At 39.6% G+C, this 21,627-nt stretch overlaps 1 protein-coding gene across 1 annotated transcript in view; it reads left to right on the plus strand.

Moving 5' to 3' along the window:
* Window positions 1-21,627, plus strand: part of RFTN1 (raftlin, lipid raft linker 1) — a 98,874-nt gene that overhangs the window by 8,529 nt on the left and 68,718 nt on the right. Inside the window, exon 2 of the mRNA XM_082046353.1 lies at window positions 2,138-2,293. Coding sequence (XP_081902479.1) covers window positions 2,149-2,293 — 145 coding nt within the window. The 5' untranslated portion in view covers window positions 2,138-2,148. The remainder of the gene's footprint in view (window positions 1-2,137; window positions 2,294-21,627) is intronic.

Raw genomic sequence — 21,627 nt, forward strand, 5'->3', positions numbered from 1 at the left:
TTTTTACTTTTCTGCTGAAATAAGCAGGGAAGGTTGTTATCTGTTTCATGAATCCCCAAATATTTAAAATTAGGAGTATGTTTGAAACATCATCTATTCTTGATGCTGAAGGTCTTTTTAGTAAATGTTCTTTCTGCTTCCAGCTTTCATGTGATCAAATATTTACTATGGCATTTTATTTTAAGGTTTAATGTGTTGGTCAGTCCTATTTTGATGTATTTACTAGTGACTTTGTAATAAGCTGTACCTGTTCACTTATGGACTCTGCAGGTGATGTGAAGTTGGGCTCCACTGTTAAGCCCGAAATGAATTCCAGCTCTTACACAGTTGCAGAAGCATGGGATGGGATTGTTACCGAGTAGTGGAAAGGCAATGGAATAGAGCAAAGCTATGGGTTGAGCAAAGACCTGTGTTATAGGTTGGGAACTCCTCAATTAGCTGTGTTACATAAAAATAAAGAGAAATAGGTTCTTTGGCTACAGAGAGGCTGACAGTAAACTCAATGTGTTTCAGCTGTGACTGATTTTAGGTGCACTGGTCATGTTATTTGCAGTAGAGCCAGAGAAGCGTTAATGTTGTTTTAATTGGCTTTGTTAAGATCTCATTTTGAGCATATGGTCACCTGTGTTCACGTAGTGAAATGAAACCAGGAGTAATGCAAATGGGAGTGAGTGGGTTGGTGAAGGGAGCAGAGGTCCTGTCTTCCAAGTGATGGGAAGGGTCTTGGGCACGTTTATCCTAGCAGAACACTGGAAGGAATAGGGAAAATTAAAAAAAATGACTTCACGAGGAAATATGAGGGAGGGACAAAAATTACAAAAGTTAAAGCACAACAGAAGTATAAATAAATTTCTACAAGTAGATTCCAAATACGTTTGGGCTGGAAATTTTACTGACTTCCAAACCCTTTTGAGGATGAAGTTGCAGCATAAGCTTATAAGTGCATCTTTGTAGACAGAGAACATGAACTAGTTTTTCATTCTCCGCTTTAGTTTTATTAACTGCCAAGGTAAAAGCAGCCCTGGTTTGTGACTGACGTTTTTCAGGTGCTCGTTGCTGCCTGTTGAAGGTTGCACGGAGGCTGAACAACAGGTCTTTATGATGCTTCATGCAGCACATTTACACTGAATGGATCCCATGCCTACAGGACCCCATCTTTGTTGCTGGGTGTTTGTTTGGTTCTGCATGTTCCTCTCCGTCCCTGAAGTGAGAGTTTCTCCGTGTAGGCGGACGCAGGATGTTGGGTGGGTTGTGATGAAAAACCTCAGGTGCCAGCTGGTGTGTCTTTTTATCTTCTTATGCTCGCTGCTGGTTGAAATAATTTGCGTCAATCTGACCAACATTGTTGAAGAGGAATGAGAGGATTTGGATCATCTGAGTATTTTCACCAAGCAGTTCTTCCATTCTTTCATACTCAGATGAGCCGTAATGTGCAGGATATTGAGAAACATTAAATGTGTAGCAGAAATGGTTGTCAGGAGTAATCCTTTAAAACGCTGTAGGCTGGCAGTTTATTAAAGAGACCTAGATTTATCTAGTCCAGTTCTGTGGTTATGTGCCTCTCCTGGTTTGAAGATGAATTCTGCAAAGTGCCATTATTTCCTGTGGCTTACCTGAAAAAATGAGGTGGAAGGAAGTCAGGTAGTTTTTAGTTCTCTGCAAGCTTGCTTTTTCCATTGAATTACAAGTCTACATATTGATTTGAATGTTACAGAGATCTTTGTAAAAGATAGTACTATCTGCTCTCATAGTAACTGCAAATGTACAAATTGTTATTAAGTTGTCAACCCTTATATTAGCAAGTTATTTTGCATTTTCAGGCACTTTTTATCATGGAATATGTGTCTTCTGGAGTATACTACTGAATACGTGTGAAAGATGTAAAACACTTACATTAAACTGTCAATTTTCCAGTAAAATAAAAGTATGCCTGATGGTTGATATGAGTGGTATATACTTCAGTTACTATCTGAGCATTTAATTATACAATTACATATAGTTTGTAGGTAGCTTGTATTTAAAAACTAAAATTCACCATAATGTACTATTGTGTTGCAAGAAACCAGAAAGAAAAAACCCAAAGTGAGTGGTTTTAATACTTGTTCCTTTTTTCCTTTCCCTACCTTTTTTGTATTAGGAGCTGCTGAAATGGGTTGTGGATTGAACAAACTAGAGAAGCATGATGAAAAACGACCTGGTAATATCTATTCAACTTTGAAGAGGCCCCAGGTAGAAACAAAGATAGATGTTTGCTATGAGTATCGATTCCTGGACTTCACGACACTAAATGATAGTAAGTACACAATATTTTTCTTTAGATTTTTTTTCCTATCCAATGTAACATGTTAATTGCTCCATAGTGGTTTTCTAATAGTGTGTGTAATAGTTAACCTTTTAAAATATCTTTAGTTTCTTTAAATAAATGCCTTCTTTTCCGTCATAATGCTGGCATGCAGAGATCTTATTGAGAATTTTCTGTACATTTTTGGTCCTTTACACCCTCATCCTCACCCCCCCTCCCTTTTTTTTTTTGGCTTGCTCTAATGTACATTTTTTTTTTTTTCCTTAATGTGCATTTTATCCAGGTTTTGTATGGTAAAGCAATTCAGGTCTGCCAGATTGTATACTTTACTGCTCTTTTTCCTTCCTCCCCTTCTGCTCCCTGTGCTCCCTCAGGAGTATTTTGAGAGGTTAAAGTTAGTGTTTTCAGTTTTGATAACTTACCTTAAATAACTCTGATGTGGTTACAAATATTTATAGGTTCACCCATGTGAGTGGTAACAGGATAGTGGGAGACATTGAAGATATAAAACACCAAAGGGGTGAAGGTCCAGTCTCATGCAATTTTTACCTTTTTTTTTCTATCTGAAATAGTTTTGCTTTAATTCACATAACAGTGCATAGATATTTCCCTCCTGATTGACATCAGGCATCTCTGCCAGTATTGCTCACACCATCACCTGTGCCCTCTTTCACTTCAAAATTAGCCTGTTCTACAAGCAGTTACTCCTCACACCATTTGGAAATCTGAAGCCTGAGCAGAAGGCTGGGACCTGCTCCTTGCTATATATAAAACAACATGGTACCAAAATCTGTTCTAGCTCGTGGGCAGGATGCCAGGTAGAGCCTCTGTGCTTTTGCCCTGCAGCGCGCTGCTGCTTCTCTTGTTCTGCAAGTTGGGTCAAAGGAAAAGCCGAAGCGGTACGTACGTCTCTCACTGTGTGAGACAAAGAGCTGCTGGTGCGTCATTTGATGTGGCACCTCTAGTGCAGTTCAGTATGTTCAGCTCAGACTAATGTGAATTTGTTGTTTTTTAAAACTTGCTGCAAGTGAGTTTGAATTTGGAAAAAGGCGGAAGTTTGGTGTAGGTGGTTGGACAAGGGTGCACTTTTGTAGTCAATGTGGGAGCTGAGAAATTTTGGCTTTGCAGACTTTCCTTGGTGTTTATCTTGTGTACTCACAGATTCCTATGGGTTTTGTTGCACTAATTGGGATGCACTGCAGTTATTGAGAACGTCAAACAAGTGGAAGAGGAATTTTTTCATGTTTAGGTATTGCAGTTTATACATTTATGTATATTTTTTTTAATTCAAAGTGAACTGTTTATGTCCATTGATAGTTTGACAACCTTTACTGAGATGTACTGCACATCATGTCATTAGTGAAAATGAATTGAGGACACGCTTCTATGGGTTTCTCTGGGATGCTCGTCACTATTCTGTCTGACTGCCTTACAAGCTTTAGCATGTGCATTCTGGTACCTCATGAAGTCTCATCTTTGTCACCATATGGAGAAAGGACCAGTACATGCGATAGCAACGTGACTTGCCTCAGGCACAGAGGCTGTCTGGCACAGAGCAAAAAAGTTAAACCCAGAATTTCCAGGTCTGATTAAATGATAGGTTTGTTGTAAAGCACACTTGTACGTTTTTCTTACTTATCGTAGATCATTTTATTATGGTTTTAGGAGGCATGGTTTTAAAGAGACTGTGAGTAGAACTATTTTTATCAATTTCTTTGCCTTATCAAAGGGTGTAAATTATCCAGCTTCCACTGAGTTCTGCTTTGGCATGTTGTATACCCATCACTCCAGTCTCTGATGATGCCAGTGGGTAGGCACACAAGGATGGGATGGAGCTACTGTTCCTGCTCTTTATCCTCAGTATCACCCATGACTGTGTGCTCTCAGGATTCACAGGGCAACAGCTTGTGGTGATGCAGCTCCCTCCCTGCTCATGTCGTTGGCTGTATGAAGGTGCACATCCCACTGCATAGTGTTACTACATTTCAGGTTTTTCTCAATGGTGACAGCATCCCTGCTTCATTTATTTTTTTGCTCAGAAATAACCTCTGCAGATAACCAAAGTTAAGGATGAGTGTTTCACCTGTGCCTGTGAGGATTCAAAGGCTACTAAAAATGAAATGCTCACAGCTGTGTAAAAAGTAGATTTGGGATTGTGAAGCCTGTCTTCTGTGGATCTACTTTAGCCCTTTGAGTGTGTCTGTAAATCCTGACATATTTTTTTTCCACGGGTTTTCTGTTTCATTAGATTTTTAGAATAAGCCATGCTAAATTATGAGCTGTTGCAGAGTATTTTACGGTATCCTTATTCTAGACCTTATTTACAAGACTAGTGAGCCTGGCTCTGAAGACTTATTTTTCTCTGAGGCTTTTCTGTAACATTTATTGCTCTGATAACTGTATCTCTCAGAAGTATTTAATCTTAATGGTGAAAAGCATGTGATTATCTCCATGTTGCAAGTGGGAGCTAATACACAGATTACTGCCAGAAGTTTTCCAAGTCCTTAACGTTTCTCCACCTGTTCCAAAAGCAGCTCTCATTGACCTCAGGTGTAAATATGGATGCTGGCCACACTTGCAGTTCGGAACTGCAAGTATTCTCAGATCTGATATGCAGATAATCAGAGATCGCTTCCAGAATGTAGTATATCTTTTTAACTGCAGTTTTACAGGCAGCTAGGTGGACATAAGTTTTCTGCAGCTCTGTGTAGGGAGATACTGTTCCCCTCTCTTGCCTCGTATCAGCTCTGTGAATTGATTCACCTCATGGATCTGGCAGAAGGGTATGCAGTCTTTTTGTTTGGTTATTTTCTGCCAAATCAGTGTCTTGTGAAAGGGTCTGAAGAATGCTGGAGCTGGTAGAAGTAGTTGGAGTGTGCAGTCAGGAAAAGGGAAAGGACCTTCTTTAAATCAGCTCACACTGTTACAAACTCATTCCCTTAGCATCACTGTAACAACGGAGATAAAATTCTGTCCTGCTGGTCATTTCTCTACTATGTCAGCCAAAAACTTAACTTTTCTTGTTTACGGTCTTTGGTTACTGTTTACCTTCTGACATACACAGCTTAAGGAATGTGTGCTCCTTTATGAAACATTTTTATTCATTTCTGAACTTGTGTCTTGCTCTGCACCGATGTGGATGTCCAGTGGCAAGTAGTGTTTCATCACTTATTTCAGTACTGTGTAAATAATGCATAGATGCAAAGCACAGAATCACGGTTGCAAGTGTAACCTTCATTCTGATGTTTCCCAGTGTTACAGAGTTGATGTTCTTGGAAGTGAAGTGTCTAGAGAAAGATTTCCCAAGCTTTCAAGGAAAGCAGGCTGCGAAGAACCCATCAGTTTCCATCATGTGCCACAAAACTGACAATCTGCATGGTTCTTCAGAACTAAAATGGTTAGATTTGGCACTGTCCTTTACTATTTGAGCAAGTGTGATAATTGACAGTTGCAAGGGGTTATAATTTAGTGTAGGCTGGCACTTGAGGAATAAGGAGCACTTTGATAAGGCACCTCGAAACCTTGAGGTGTGTATGTTCCTTTTGAGTTGCTGGCATTATAATGTCTGTTTATGAGCCCTGTCTGTCTTGTTTCAGCTAAGGTGGCCTCTTCCAAGAAATCACAGTCTTGTCTTCAGTGTTGTCACTTGACAGTGTCATCCTATGCTCTGTTCTTTAGTCATCTGTGCTGTCCAAAGCTTGTGGACTGCTGCTCTCTCTCAAGTGAAATCACACCAGATTTCACCTGAATTAAATTGACAAAAAACCCACCTTTTTTACTTGTCAAGAAGACATGAATAGGTTTGTCAATTGGATGACTCATTGCTGGGTCAGCAAAACTCCAGGGACAGGATCTTTCCCCTGCTAGCGGCAGTGTGCTGTAAGGTTGCCCTGACTGTAGCTTGTAGCTTCATTCCTGGTGTGCTCATCCAGCTCCTGAGCTCAACCTGCCTTGCTGTTTCCTTGTGAGGCTCATTCCTTCACTGTGCAGGTGATACCTTGGAAAGGGTGCATTCTTTTTTAGCAACTTACTCTCAATAGCTTTATCTGCAGTTTGAATGTTGTTCTAGCTCTCTGCTGGCTAATCTTCACTTCAGAGTTGCTCAACTGGCTGCCTTCTCACTGACTTTGAGGCAATGCTAGTGCTAAGTGGAAATGATTGAATTTTGTAACAGTAAAAAATTTGAGGACAGTAAAACACATTAGATTGATGCTGAAGCAAAGCTTTACAAAGCCAGAATAGACCAATCAGGGTCTATATGTATATACTTCAGACCTTTACTGGTCAAAAACCACAAGAAGATTGTGTCACCCCCACTAAAAGGACAAAATCGTTGTTTATTTTGCATCCCTCTCTGTATCAATAAAAAGAGATGGATAATGATCTTGTATCTCTCTTATCTCCAAGTTTTATTGGAAATAAGAGGTAAATGGTGAGCGAACCTGAGGAGGACGTGCGGACAAATGGAATAGTCTTAATTTAAAGCAGCCATGTTTTCAGCAATGACTCTATGGGGTAAGCTGTTTTGTTTTGTTTCGGTATTTTGTTTGAAAGAGAAATATTTCAGTAATCTGCAGTTCTTTCCTGCTTTTATCTGATCTACTTATTTTGGAAAACTTCACTTGTGATGACCGGTCATACAGAAACTGAGCTTTCCTTCTTTATTCTTTATTTCTTTTCTTTCACCCCTTTTCAGTTACAATGACCCTCTGAGAGAAACCAGCAATCTGATAGTTATTTATCTCTTCCCTTCTCAGAATACCATAGACTTTTTTGGTGTTTTGGAGTTGTGGTGGGGTTTGTTTTTTTTTTTCTTATTGACTTGATTGCAAATTTATTTTTTTCTTTGCTTTACATTCCTAAAATAATTAATTGGCCTGATGAGTTGCAACAAGTTTTGGCCTTGAATAAAGTTGGCATGAAACATATGCTAGCCATGTGATGAGAATGAAATGGGGGTATAATTTTTTTTAAATGGGAAAAGGCTATACTCTGAACAAACCGTTTGTGCTATAAAACCACTAAAATCCAGATGTTTTGACTGATGGAATGAAAAATAGCAATGCTTCACATTTCCCAAAGAAGTTCTTAAGTTATAATGTGAATACAAGGGCGTATGGTTTTTATCTTTATTGTCAAGAATTTGTTTCTTTAGTTCTAAAAAAAAGTCAAAGTGAAGAAAATTATTTTTAAAAGAAGGTTATTAGTTAGATTTCAACGTTTCCACTATTTTTTGCTTAAGTGTTGTTGTCTAAGGACATGTATTTCACTTTCAGTATAACAATAGCATAACAAATTTACTACACTCATAAAACCTTCTGATTTGAGGCATTTTGGTATGTGTATGTGTATATATTTATATGTATGCATATATAGATAAAATTTGAAAGTGTATCTATCTTTTGAGTTCTGACAGTCTTCTGGATAATATACAATAATGTTTTGGAACCAGTTATACTGCTCAAAAAACATTTGTGTCTTATTACAACTGCTATGGCTGGGCTTTTGGTTGATTTTAATTGGTTTTTTTCCTAATAAAGACACAAATAAAGTGTTAATGAACCTTCAAAAAGACATAATTGTCGTATTAAAATTGATAGTCAAACATCTCAGTATGGACATATTCTTAATTTATAATTAAATTCCAGTTGTGTGTAGGCTTACATTGATAAAAACCCCTCAGAGAGGGGAAAGAAGTTGTCTAAGTGGAACTTGGAAGTGACATACACTGGGAAGTGTGTGAGTTGGGTGTAGAGAAAGCATTTTTCCTTACAGAATATGTGTGCATTGTTTGTCAGGAAGTTCTGTTTGCTGCAGAATGTAATATTTGTTTGTGACTTCAGTGCTTACTGTCTCTTCTTATAGGTATTTTTTATATTATGTTAAACAGTTATTTGTGCCTGGCTTCTGCTTTCTGTTCTCTTCACCCTTCACTTAAAAAAATAATTGAAAACAAACAAAAGCCCCTGATTCTCAGAGCAAGTGGCTGTACATCTGAAAAAGAAACAAACCTTGCAACCCTGCATTTGCAGGTGTTATTATTTGATTTAACAGTAGTAAAAGCAATTGTTTCCCCATTGGTGAAGTTATTTAATTTCCTGTTTTCATTTCTGTAAGCAAAAGAACATTAATGAAATTAGCATTTGACTTTTGTATTTCCCGTTGGCCAGGTCTGTTACCACCATTTGGTCCTCTGGAGTCATGAAATGAAGTTAGCAAGGCAAAATATTGTTAGGTTATTAATGTCATGTGATAGCTTGAACCAGACTGTGTATAGATCATGTACAACAGACTAAAACATTGCTTCAGAGGGGCTGGATGGGTAACAGGTTCAGAGCAGTGAGATGGTGGGCAGAACAGGCCAGTGGGTTACTTCTGCGTAGCCCAGATTCTGCTAATGCTTCCCCTTTGTTTAAACTTTGTCTGTGTCCATATCCTATTCAACTTCGTTTGATTATATGCACTAAATAATATGCACATGATAAAAAGAGTCAGCATAAGGGATTTGCTGGATCTGGACTTCAGTCCTCTCCATTAATGCAGACCCGAAGAAGTGAAATTTTTTGGCTTCTCTTGGTATTTTGTTTTAAGTGAATTACAGTCTGTAGTAATATGTAACCCTTCAGGACTTGCCACTGGAAGTCACAGCAAAACAAAACGTTCTTGCTGTAGCAGTTTACACAACTTATTTGTGTGTCTTGGGAAACCTGCAGTTGGACATAAAAGGAACATTCCATATGTTAGTAGTTTAATAAATGCAATAAATTACATCATAAATGTAATTGCTTTAAAGGATATTTAGGAATAATTTGAACTTCTTTACCATGGTTGGCTTTTTAGTAAGGATGCATGACTCCAGTAAAATCTGTTAGACATATTCTAGTTTCTAAATACAAGCTTTGCTTTCCATAATTACTGTATATAGATCCTTGTTATGGTAGACTTTATGCACACATTCTCTCTTCTGTATTTATAAGCATATCTGTATCTGTACATCAGTAATATGGGTGTGATGCATATGCACACATATGTATTGTGTATGCATTTATATTATTGAGAGGGTAATTAATGAGAATATGAATATTCAGTCTTTTACTTTTTGCTTTCTGGCTACACTGTACACAGAAAGTAAAAAGAGCTTTATCTAAAGTTGTATCATGACTCTGACAGAACTGGGAAGAGGTCCTGGGCAGTCCAGTGCTCTAGTGGCTGGATCATGGCCTTCAAAACACCCCTCTCGCTGAATCTTAAGCAAGAAGTTGGTCAATATTATGAATTAAGTTTCCTAGCCCATGTCTTAACAGTTATATACCTGCAAAAAAGCTGTATCTTTCACATACTTTCAAATGTATCTTTCACATACTTTCAAGTTGCTGGTATTGTCTGTCTCCTTAAGATCTAGCTGAACTGTGGCACTGCTGTTTTGTGTTAGAATAATACATTATAGGCAAGATGGAAGCTTAGATAAACTATGGTATGTGTATTAGAAGTCTCGAATATGTTAAAAAGAATGCGTATGGTGTGTTTTGGAATGGTGTTTTCAACTGTGATTGGAAACATAGCTTTCTTTTAGATGCTTTTATGGAATCTCACCCTAAATACATTTAGCAATGTAACAGCCACTTTTACACCTGGATTCTGTATTCTACATATGTTGTTGGACAATGGGTGCATGCAGATGGAAAATGGACTAGGGAGAGAAGGACCATTTGTGGGATGTCTTCTATTTATGTATGTTCCATATTGGGAAAAAATACAGGTGCTGCTCTCTTTCCTGGTCTGTACCCATTCTTAAACTGAAGACGGGTGGCTATAATACTCCAGTCTCACCAGGTGGTCGTTGATTTGTATCTACTGTGTTAGCTGAATCTTCTTTTTAACATAGTTATTGAATTCTTCTTACAAGAGATGCATACCGTACATCACACATACACGAACATTGCAATTCACTCACATAATGGAAAAATAGTTACAGGTCTGTCTAAAAAGAGGTCTGAACTTCCCAGAAACTTTTTCTTTCTATCAGCAACTCAAGAATTGCACATGATCTTTCTGAGTGACCCTGTATTTTCTTTTGCCTCTGGCTTTGCACATTTTTCCAATCTTCCTGTGGTTTTCATCCTCCTGATGCTGTTCAGGAACCAGGGAGCTGGACTTGGCAGTCTACAGGGCTGGTAGACAGGAATTTCTGATGGAATGGTGAAATTTTTCAAGCCACAGAGGCCCAATCCTGTTTTCTCAGAAACAAAACTTCCCCTGTGTTTAACTGGAACAGGAGGTCACACAGTGACCTGTAACTTTGAATAATAAAGGCTTCGTGGTTTCATTATGGGAGAGGAGTGATTAGGAGTCACCTCTGTAGTAATCTGCTTAGACCTTTTATGACTTGTTATTACAAATTCCTTGACATCAGCCAGATAAAAAAATATTTACAAAATCTGTGCAATATTTTAATTTTAATGGAGTTCTTAATAATTTACTTTGTAAATAAGTATTGTTGTTTGGCTAAAATCTTGTGCAAATGAAAGGTTTAGAACTGGTTAATCCTGAGGGGATGATACCCCCTTTGAGATAAAAAACCAAATTGTTGGTATCAGCTGCTTGTGACTCTGAGAAGTTGCTTTTCTTAACCATACTGAAAAGAAAACGCTGAGTAGATGTACCTTGACTGTGTGGAATTTTTTTCTGTTTGCATGTATTTTTCTGATCTTCATGTATGAAGAATAAAGAGTCTCTATTGTGGTGGAGTGTGGACATTAAGCTATTTCCCATAACCTAATAACAGTGTCTTGGTGAGTCAGACCCAAGGGTCCACATAGCTCAGCGCTGGCTGGTATTGGGCTGTGTGTATCTTGTGTGGTGCAAGAGGATCAGCCAGCTGGACTGGAGGAATTGCTTCTGGGGAGCTTACACTACATTAAATGTATTTTGAGGGTTTTACTTTGAACAAGAGTCAGTGTCTTCTTGTATACTGAACATCCCACTGCACGTGAATCAAAGCAACCTGAAGGAAAAGTATCTGACGAGTGTTTGCTTTCTGGCTTGTGAGCCCTTCTGGGAACCACTTTAGGAGGTGCCATTTTGTCCCCATGCTTGTCTCAGACAAATGACTGTAGCTTGTCATTGTCTCTGCCAGTGATGCTTGTAAAGGGATTTCATATGCAGAAACAAATCTAATTTCTGTTCCTGCTTCTGTTCCTAGTTTGTTTTCTGTTCCTGCTTTTTCATACATGCTACCATTGCACCTGCTGCCTGACAACTTCTCTTGACTTTTTTGTCATGGGCAAAACAAAGATGGAGTTTGGGATGTAATCATAGAATCATATGATGCTTTGGCTTGGAAAGGGCCTTCAAAGGTCATCTAGTGCGATGAGCAGTGACATCTTCAACTAGATCAGGTTGCTCAGAGCCTCGTCCAGCCTGGCCTGGAATATCTGGGGCATCTACCACCTCTCTGGGCAACCCGTTCTAGTCCCCCTCTAGCTGTGGCACTTAACGTGTGAGCACATCCCAGGTGAGCCGACTCCCTCCTGTTTCCTCCCTACTTTTGTCTGAGCAGGAAGGCATGGACTGTGCTTTCTCAAGATTTCACTCTTCTGTGTGCGCTGCCCTAGATCGCTGGAGGGTACTGTGGGTGTGGGACACAATGTTGGACCGATAAGACTAGTGGTTGTCTCTCTGCACTGAGGATAGTGTGGTGGGTTGGAACTTGCTGCTGTTTTTGCTTTGCCATCACTGGATGAAATTTTGGGAGTCAAAACCTGCTCTCATAGGTCTGGCTGTCACCCTGTGGACTCCCATGATTGCAGTACCTGTTGGTCAGTGGCAAATCAGTTTAGGGAGGGAGGGCAGTATTTGCAGTGGGCAGTCATGATCAAGGTCTCTAACACTATCCTCCAAACGCTGTTTCAAACATTGCTCTTGCAGAGAGCCACAGCAGAGCTGAGTGTCTAGAAGTGACGAGATTCAGAGATTCACTCTTCTCCTGGTGGCATATGGCCATTTATCGCTTTTAGGTGGGCATAGTTATTTTGTCGCTTACCTGGCCTTCAATGCCTGTTTTGACTTTTTCTTTCTGTTGGCAGATGCCTCTGGCTGCTGGATTAGTGGCCCTCAGGAAGCCGAACTGACTTGGGACTGAGTTGCTCGCTAATGAAGAGCAGAGCTGAAAAGTAGCAGCAGCACATCGTGCAGCAGAAGGGAGGGTTGAGGGTGAATCTTTGTCACTTCTCTTCTGAGAAGTGACTAAGGAGGGAGAACTGACAAAGGGAAGAGTGATAAAGTCTGTTCTTCTGCTCTTCTGGCTTTGAGAGGACAGACTTTTAAGGACAAGGAATGGGAGTAGTACAGGCTGATAAAGGCCTCTAGTATGGAGTTCAGCTCTCCCCTATTATCAACAGGGAAATATGCATCTCTCCTTGGGAAGCATCTGTTCCTTCCCTGTTTTCCTTTCAGCTTGCAGAGGAAATGGCCTGCCAGTCCTGTTTCTCGGCTTTTGGCTGAAGCACCTTGTTCAGAGCAGGACCATGCCCTGTCAGCTGCTTGATAGGCTGTCAACACTCATCTGACATGTCAGCTCATATGAAGCTCCAAAGGGTCTTCATAGCCAGAATCTTTCAATCCTAAAAACTGCCTCCACACTTTCCCACAAAAAAATGCAGCAATCGAGATGTCTGTCAGCCTTGTGATGAGCTATAACATCCCTGGCCCAGGCTTCCTGCCACAGCTTTCCTGCTGCTGCACCCCAGAAAACACGGGTGCTTTAGGCTTCTTGCCTGAAAAAGCAGAGTGGAAGGCACAGCTGCAGCTGAACAGCAATGGATCAGCGGAAGAGTTCAAGTAATACCATTCCCAGCTTTACTCTCAGAGGAGACCAACACGGCCCAGAAGTTATAAGGAAGTGAAAAGGAAAGGAAGGAAAGTGAGATCTGGAGCTTCTGGGGCAGGGACAAAGACAGGGAAAAAGGGTGATAGGGTGCTGATATGGCCTGTACCAGAAACATTCCCCAGTGGACCAGCATGTCCAGAGGATTAACTGGAGCAAAAACCAAACAGCAGAGCTCAGCTTGGGCATCAGGCACTGCACTTACAGTCATGGGGAGAGCACGAGAGGTATGTACCCTGTCTGCAGGCTGTATGCCAAAATGGAGAAAAAAAGAAAGTGTGAACCCAATATAATTCCAGTGAACAATCTCCTCCCCCACAATACAATGTGACTTCTTCATGGTGTGGGCTCTGCAGAGGATCACCCACACAGCTGAGAGGACTTCCAGGAGATGCAGGAAGGGTGGGTGTCAAGAGGATGGGACCAGACTCCTTTTAGTGGTGCCCAATGATAGGATGAGGGGCAGTGGGCACGGATTGAAGCACAGGAGGTTCCATCTGAATATGAGGAAAAACTTCTTTACCTTGAGGGTGACAGGGAACTGGAACAGGCTGCCCAGAGAGGTTGTGGAGTCTCCTTCTCTGGAGACATTCAAGACCCACCTGCACAAATTCCTGTGTGATCTACTCCAGGTGAACCTGCTTTAGCAGGTGGGTTGGAGTACGTGATCTCCAGAGATCCCTTCCAACCCCAACCATTCTGTGATTCTGTGAGCTGGACCAAGTTGCTGCTGTTGCTCCTCAAAGGGGATATATGACCAGGTGGCTTTTGATGAGTGTGAAAGGGAAGGGCACTGCCCTGACAGCCTTTGCCACCTATTGCTGTCTTCTAGAGAGGCAGAACCACCATGGCCTGGACCAATGCTGTTGCAGGTCATGGGCATGAAAACCCCAAATGTGCTTAATGCCATTGTTGTGATGTTGGTCACTGTGCTCCTCTGCTCCTCTGTGGGAAGGGGCTTCACAGCAGGATCTTTTTGTGTCTGGAAGCCTGAGGGGACTGTGTCATTGTGACACTTGATATGCTCTACTCATTTTGTTGCCAGGATAGATGTGGGCACTCATGCAGAGTGAGGAGACAAGGTCTTCAGAAATGAGGGGCTATCAAGAGAGGGCAGATAAAATAGGGAACAAATATCAAGGGACAGAAGGAGCTGAGAACATAAACTGAAAAACCTTGAGGGTGATGGCTGACAGTAAAAATGGAGGACAGGTGTCATTTGGCTCGTTAAGTAGGAAGAGAAGACATGGCACTGCATGAGTTTTCAGTGTTTCAGGAGCCTTCCATTGCTGAAGGTGTGCTTTTTTGTTGGGTTGATATCCATTAAGCCCAACTGGGACTGCAGCTGTCATTCTGACAAGATTTTCTATCAATTTCTGCCCAAATAAAACCTGTGATATTGTGCATGGACAGGTACTGAAGAAGACAATTTACATTTCTGGGTTCAGATCCCTTTTGGGTCTTTCATGACAACATGTTTTGTTTCTTGAATCTGAAAGTGGCATGAAAAACCTCCCCTCAGTGTGTTAGACTTATTTCATTACTGAACAGGAAAAGGTTACTTTAAACCTTAAAATGCTGTCATTTCTAGGAAAGATCAACATTTCATTTAAATTTTATCTTAAAAATAACCTTAGAACATTTACTAGTTTAAATCTATCATGTCTATTGTGCATGGAATCTGAAGGATTTCTCATTTTCTTTGCCCAGTTCTCTAAATAGATAGAATTGTTGCTTTAGCAACAAGCATAATTGTGACTGCAATTTAAATTAAGGTTATGAATATTGTACTCAGCAAAATAATGTAGTTTGCAAACCTTAATGATTGTGTCTCAAGTGTTAACTGTTAGTCTTCAGGCTAGTCTTATGGCATTTGCATAGGTTTGGTGTGCGAATGCCTGACCTGTGTTTTCTTTACCTTGACTTCGTATAGAGGCAGGTGTTGATCCTATGTCTGTGGCAGTGCATTATCTACATGAGACTTTTGTTTCTGTTTTGTTTTTCAGCACCTGTATGTATGTGCACAAGTGACATGTAGCTTACTAAGTGTTCTATTTGTACTAGCTCTAAATGTACTGCCAAGGAAAATCTCAAACTGAGCCTGGTATAATGCACCTTTTTGCATTAGGTCTCAGTTTAATGCTGCATTCCAGGTGCTTCAGACACCTGCTTGCTAGTTCATGGCCAGCCAGCAGCAATTTCAGAATTCTTCAATGTAATTTTGTATTGAAATACTGTTTGAACATGACTGTCTTACAGCTATAACATATTTTAAAGCTGATAATGATTGATCCAGGCCTCCAGATTGTGGCCTTCTCTGTAAGTCCTGAGGCAGTCTGGAAAAATGTTCATGGCTTATGTGGAGGGAGAAGAACTTGCATTTGTTGAGCTCCGTGCCAGTCTTGCTTCCAGTTCTCAAGCTTGCGCCTTTGGCACTTGTTCAGGTATCTTGGCAAAACCCTGCTATGTGTTGTATATTTTTGCCCTGTATTTTAAACACTAAACAGAAGACTCAGTGGCTTGGTTTCATCTTATTGCAGTCATACAAATATGTGGCATCCTGGATTAAGAAGAGGCCAGGTGACACAATTACTGCATGAAATTGCGACTTGCTTTCTGTGGATGTAACTTGCACACCCAGCAAACTCTTGGTTTGTGTGCAGCTTTTGCAAATGATTTGATACTTGTGGCACACTGTGCTATATGATAAACTTAGGATCAGCAGCAGTGTGAGGGGGTTTCCATATATGAGGTGGCATGTGAGAAATTTCAGCTGAGTCTGATGCTTATTCAGCTGCTGTAGCTAACTGGTATGGCTCTTACTGGTAAGTGGTAACGCATGCATTGTGATAAGGTCTTGTACAGGAACTGCAACTCTAAGGCTTTCCGGCCAGTTGGTTTTAGCAAACCCTGCCGCTTATTTCACATAAATGGAGCTCTATTTAGTTGGAATTGTAAAGAACTCTCAGCATCCTTCCTTTCCTTCTCCTCTCAAATAATCATCCTCTCAACTTGAGGCTTGCACTGATTAGCTACAGATTCTTCTTGAAAGGAACAGTCCTTTCAAGGGGAAAGGAATCTCATTAAGCCTTTGCTGTGAGCTGCAGCTCTTGATCAACACGCGAAAGACAAGCTTGGCAGTCATCAGGTGAGTTAAGAACTGCAAAAATATTACCTGTCTCTGTTAAACAGTCATCAGTTGAAAGAGTTCATCTCGTTCTGATAGTACAGAGGCTTTTGTGTGCTATGTGGCACATAAAAAATTAAAGCCATCAAGGATGTGAGAAGTCCTAAAGTTGCCATGTGTTTCCAAATGAATTGATAAAAGGCCTTAAAGCTGAAAGAGAATGAGGTATGAGGTTTACAAATAAATAGATGGAATTTTGAGAAAGAGATAAGCCAAGACATGGTTACTGGTGAAATATAAATAAACAGCAGTCTACTGCTATGGTTCCTTGGTTGCTAAGCCCTTTATTGGTGTTCTTTTGTTTCAGCAATTGTTTCCTGAATTTCTTAACAACAACTGATATAAGAATTGACAAATAGTGCTAAATTGCATGGGTTAATTCACCAGTAATTATTGTACAGATTATTAGTAAGCAAAAAAAAAATTAGCATCTAGTTTTATCTCAAATCACAAAACAAAAGAACAAAAAGAGTGACAGAATAAATGGTCTTTTGTTAAGTTATTGTCTCATAAAGTTTGGAACTGTGTCAGAATTGCTTTTTGTTTTGTTTTGATTTTGTTGTTTATTTACTAAGGAATGCGCAGCTCAGATGCAGCATCTGTCTTTCTCTGCAGTCCTTCTTCCACCCGATTTTTCCAGCTGGGTTGAATGCCTTGATGAAGCCTTTCAAATGATCAAATAGATAAAATTGTACATATTCTGTGGGATTATTTTCATTGTTCTTCACCACATGTTCACTGAATAAAATACTTCATAATTGTAAGACTTTGTTGTCAAGCTGCACTTTTGCACCTTGCACTACTTGTTGGCTTTGTTGTTTGTTTAGTTTTTTTATTATAGTAAATTTTGGGGAAAAATTGGTCTCCCATCAACAGATACTTCCAGGGAACCCTTCCAGAACCATTGGTGGAAACTCGGGACTATTTTATAAGTGATATTTCATTATTAGCCAGTAGCAGGTCTGGCCCTTCTTGACCTAAAAGGGCATAGAAATGGTTTTCTGTTTTGCATAATATGCTTGGGAATAGGGAGAAGCAGAAGTGTCTTGAACGTGGGCTGTCATATGATCAGAAGTTAGAGCCACGTGAGGCTGCTTGTGACCTCTCTTTGGGTTGCATTATTAGGAGCAGTGAGAAAACACTATTTGCCAAGGCACAGAGGCGCTGGGCTTCGCACGCTTTTCATGGGTTTGCGCCAGAGGTATTGCCTGTGCCAGCGGTAGCTGACGAGAATAACGGTGAACAGATCTGTTGTTGTGTGCTGGTTTTGAATACATATCCTCATCATCCACCACTGTGCCACCTATAAAGTTGCTTTTATATTCCTCGAAAAGGGAACTAAGAAATAGACTTATTTGCTTCTGTATTTTATTATTTAATCAGAAAGAACATGCATTTATGAAACAAATTTTTTGATGTCACTAACCTGAAAGGGATCCTGTCCAGGGGATAAGGAAAGGCTTAGATATTAAGATTGTCTGCATAATGCTTTTTAATTACCACCTCCCTACCATGAAGGAATTCTGTCCCTGTTGGACAGAACATCTGTTACATCTTTATTGCATATACCTACTACTTTGGGATCAGATTATAATAACTTCATTAACTCATTCTGTGACAGCTTTGAAGGTAAGGTGTCTCTGCTTCTTGCCTTTTACTTTCTGATAAATGTTGTAGATGCAGCACTTTTTCTGTCAGAACTACACTGAGAAATAAAGGTAAAATAATGTCTTCTCAAAATATTTGTAGAAATACTCTACTGGTTTTGCAAACAAAATTGCAACAACAACCATCTTATTGCAAAATAAAAATTAAAAAAAATTAGTCATTCCATTCTAATGATGGTTGAATTTGTGGCCATTTTCCCATGACCCATATTAAACAATGTATTTGCATGCTATCAGGATTACTGTGTGGGAATTCTTCACTGGAAAACAGAAACTGGCCACATTTTTCTGAAACTGAGGGAGTAGGAGTTCAAATTCTAAAGAGTGACAGGAAAACTTGCTCTAAGCAAAAAAAAGCAGGGTTTTTTGCCAAGAAAAACTTTTTTCTTTAGTAAATCCATCACCCATGCTCTAGCAGACTTGCTTAAAAAAACAAAACAGTACTTTTGGGAAGTGCTTTGTTAACTTCTAACAGCCTTTTCCACTACTCTCTGGCTTTCTATCAAGCGTTCCTGCCAAGTCGAAGTGATGTGGTGTGTTTGGCAATGACATACTTCTTTTAGGTGCCAGTGGTGAACTATTGCTTGCTAGTCGTCTGCAATATTCTGTGAAAGCCTTATCACTGTTAAATACACCGTTAGAGGTGTTGTAGAAGGCAATATCTCATAGTACCTTTTGCAGGATTTTCTTTGCAGGTCCTTATTTTTGTAGGATTTTTTTTTTTTTTTCCAGAGGGTTTGGAGGTTGGTAGTGAGATGGGTTTTTCTGTTTTGTTTCTGAGCCGGTTTCCTAGGGAAACGAGAGTTAAAAAAGGCTCACAGTCTGTCTGTCTCGTTCCTCCAAATAATTATAACCGGACGATTTCCGACCAATTTGCTCGAAATTTTTGAAGGCGATCAGGCTGCTCCTAATTTGGTGAGAGCTGGCGGTTGGGTAGGAGACAGAGACCTGCATTGCTCAGGGAAAGGTGAGGAGAATTAAGCCACACACCCTCTCCTTGGTGACAGCTCGCTGGCCAGTGAGCCCCTCCATTGCTCCAGCCGAGCCACAGAATCACTCTTTCTCATCAGTTTGAGAAATCCAAAGGGTGGGAAGGAAAGAGAAGAAGGGAAATTTGAGGCTGTGGCAGCAGTGTGGTTGGAGAACAAGAGCCTCATTGGTGGGAATCACTCTCCATTAGCTATGCTAATGGAAAAAGACTTGAGTAGGAATTTGTATAATAGCACTATATCTAGTGATAGAGGTAGCAAAATGTCAGCAAAAAGTGGTTTATGTAGGACTGATTTTAATCAGATCTTTAACCACCTTTGTATACCAATGGAGGTGGCAAATGCAATAATATATTGACTGTAAAGCAGGTCCTCTGCGGTAGAGCTTTAACTCTCCTGTATCTCATTTCTGAAGGACGTAATTGCCCAGTTCTTTGCAAAGTAACTGATCCATTTGGTGATTCTAGCTTTATATCTTCCAGAATTAGTTTTAGTTTATGTGGTCATTCTAAAAATCATAGATGGGGTAATACATGGCTCTTCCACAAGTCAAATGAATCGGGAACCACTGGAGAAGTTGCTTGGTAGGGATTCCTGCCACCCAGTATTTTCATACATTCCCATGCAAATGTTTGCACTTGTATCATTGGAGAGAGTGTTTCCTGTGACAATTTTAAACTGTGAGGATTTGGATCACAAGATCTTTGTCTTCAGTTCTGTTTTGCAGAGAATATCAGAAAAGCTTTAGTTCCCACCGGATCGCTCCCTTCAATGCTGTGGGGTAGATCTAAGTATAGCTCAGTGGTGACATTGAGAGCAAATCTTGGGTGATATGAGTTCTGCTGTGACAGTAAAATTTAAATCCTGCTTGTGTACAGACACGGACTCTTCACGTGGAATTCACACTCCCAAACAGAGGTATTCTTACAATTTGCAGTGATGGGAAAATATTCCTGTTATCAATACAGCGGAACAAAAAGTAGAAGTATGGGGCAGGAGAGCTGAGAGGGATGGTAGATATAATACTTTCTGGAGAGTGTTTTGCATTTGGTTTTTCATTGCATTTCCCCAAGCAGGCCTAACATTTGTAAACCAAGACAGATCTAATTTACTTTGTATTCTTTTTTAAAATTTGGAGTTTTCTTGGAAAGTTGGGTGGAATCAGACGGATCAGTTTTGGTTCTGTTTATAATCCAACAGCTGTTGTGTGTTCTGGGTCTTGTATAAGTGCCCATGGAAGTGTTTGTCTTAGGATCACTGCAGGGTAATGTGTTTAAAAAAAATCCAAACTCATTATATCTCCCTTTTCTCTGACTTTAATTTACCTGCCACTGAATATCTCCTGTTTATATTGAATTTCGTCATGTAGCATTCTCTTACCGAACTTTGTTTTCCAAACAGAACCAAACCTGGGGCCAAAATCTAATTGAGAATATACCTTCAAGTAACACTGCTTAGTTATACAATCCATCTTACATTTTTGGCTGCTTTAACATTTGTTTAGTTTTGCCAGTAAAGCTGAAAACAATTTAAGAGACATTTATGAAAAATTACAGTGTTTCCCAAATAGGGGAATTGGATTTAAAGGAGCACCAAAATAACACTGAAAAGTTACACTTTGTTATCTTCCAAATGAAAAACACACATAATTTGGAAATGTCTTCTCTTTATCTAAAAAGTAAAATATGTCAAGCAGGGAAAAAGATGAAAAGGTGAAAGTCACTATGATACTTTGCTTATTCTAATCTAAAATATTAAGTGTCTAGTATGTATCGCTGCTTTTTTTAAGAAAAGAAATATTATTGGTTGATGCAGTCAAGAAATGAGAACATTTGAAATAAAGTAATATATGGATTTCAGTGACAGGATTGGGAAAAAATCCATTTCTAGCTTTTAAAAAAATCGAACAAACTTGGCGCATGGTATCATCCTAAATAAGATTTTACAAGAAAGATTGAAAACACCTATTACAACAGAAGGGGAAAATGCATGTGAAACACTGTGGATTTAAAGTGAAAAGAAACAGAAACCAGCAGGTAATATTTGAATAAAGCCTTCAAGCATTTATAAAACTGTGTGTCCTTTTCTATATATACAGTGCAAAGTGCTGTGCATGAAATATATACAGGCATGACCTGCCAAGAAGATTTTAGTTTCCCTGGAGACTACTAGTTCTCTGTTGCACAGGTTGGCTTGGGGAATAAGAGCAATCTTGATAAATCCAAACCTTTCTTCCTGAGGTTATTAGAGACGTTAGTGAATTTTTATGTTGAAGGCTGGATTTATGAAATGCAAACTTTTAAGTGTTCTTTCTAATTTTCATTTATTTCTCCTGATGTATACTTATGATATGCAGCAATTATCTTGTGAATTGAGAAAAAAAAAACCCCTTTATTGTAATACTTTGGCAATTTAATCTTCTTGTTTGTCTGAGTTGCGCTGAGTCTTTGATTTTAATCATAGTTTTCAGTGTATCATGAAAAATGTACATCAGATCATAGTGCACGTATTCACCCACAGTTACTACTGTTGACTTCTTTTTCCTCCCTTTTCCTTAAAAGTTTTGAAATCCTCTTCATGTTTTTCAGTTTGGAAAC

Source organism: Streptopelia decaocto, assembly GCF_964273445.1.
Source record: "Streptopelia decaocto genome assembly, chromosome: 2".
NCBI classification, from domain to species: Eukaryota; Metazoa; Chordata; class Aves; order Columbiformes; family Columbidae; genus Streptopelia; species Streptopelia decaocto.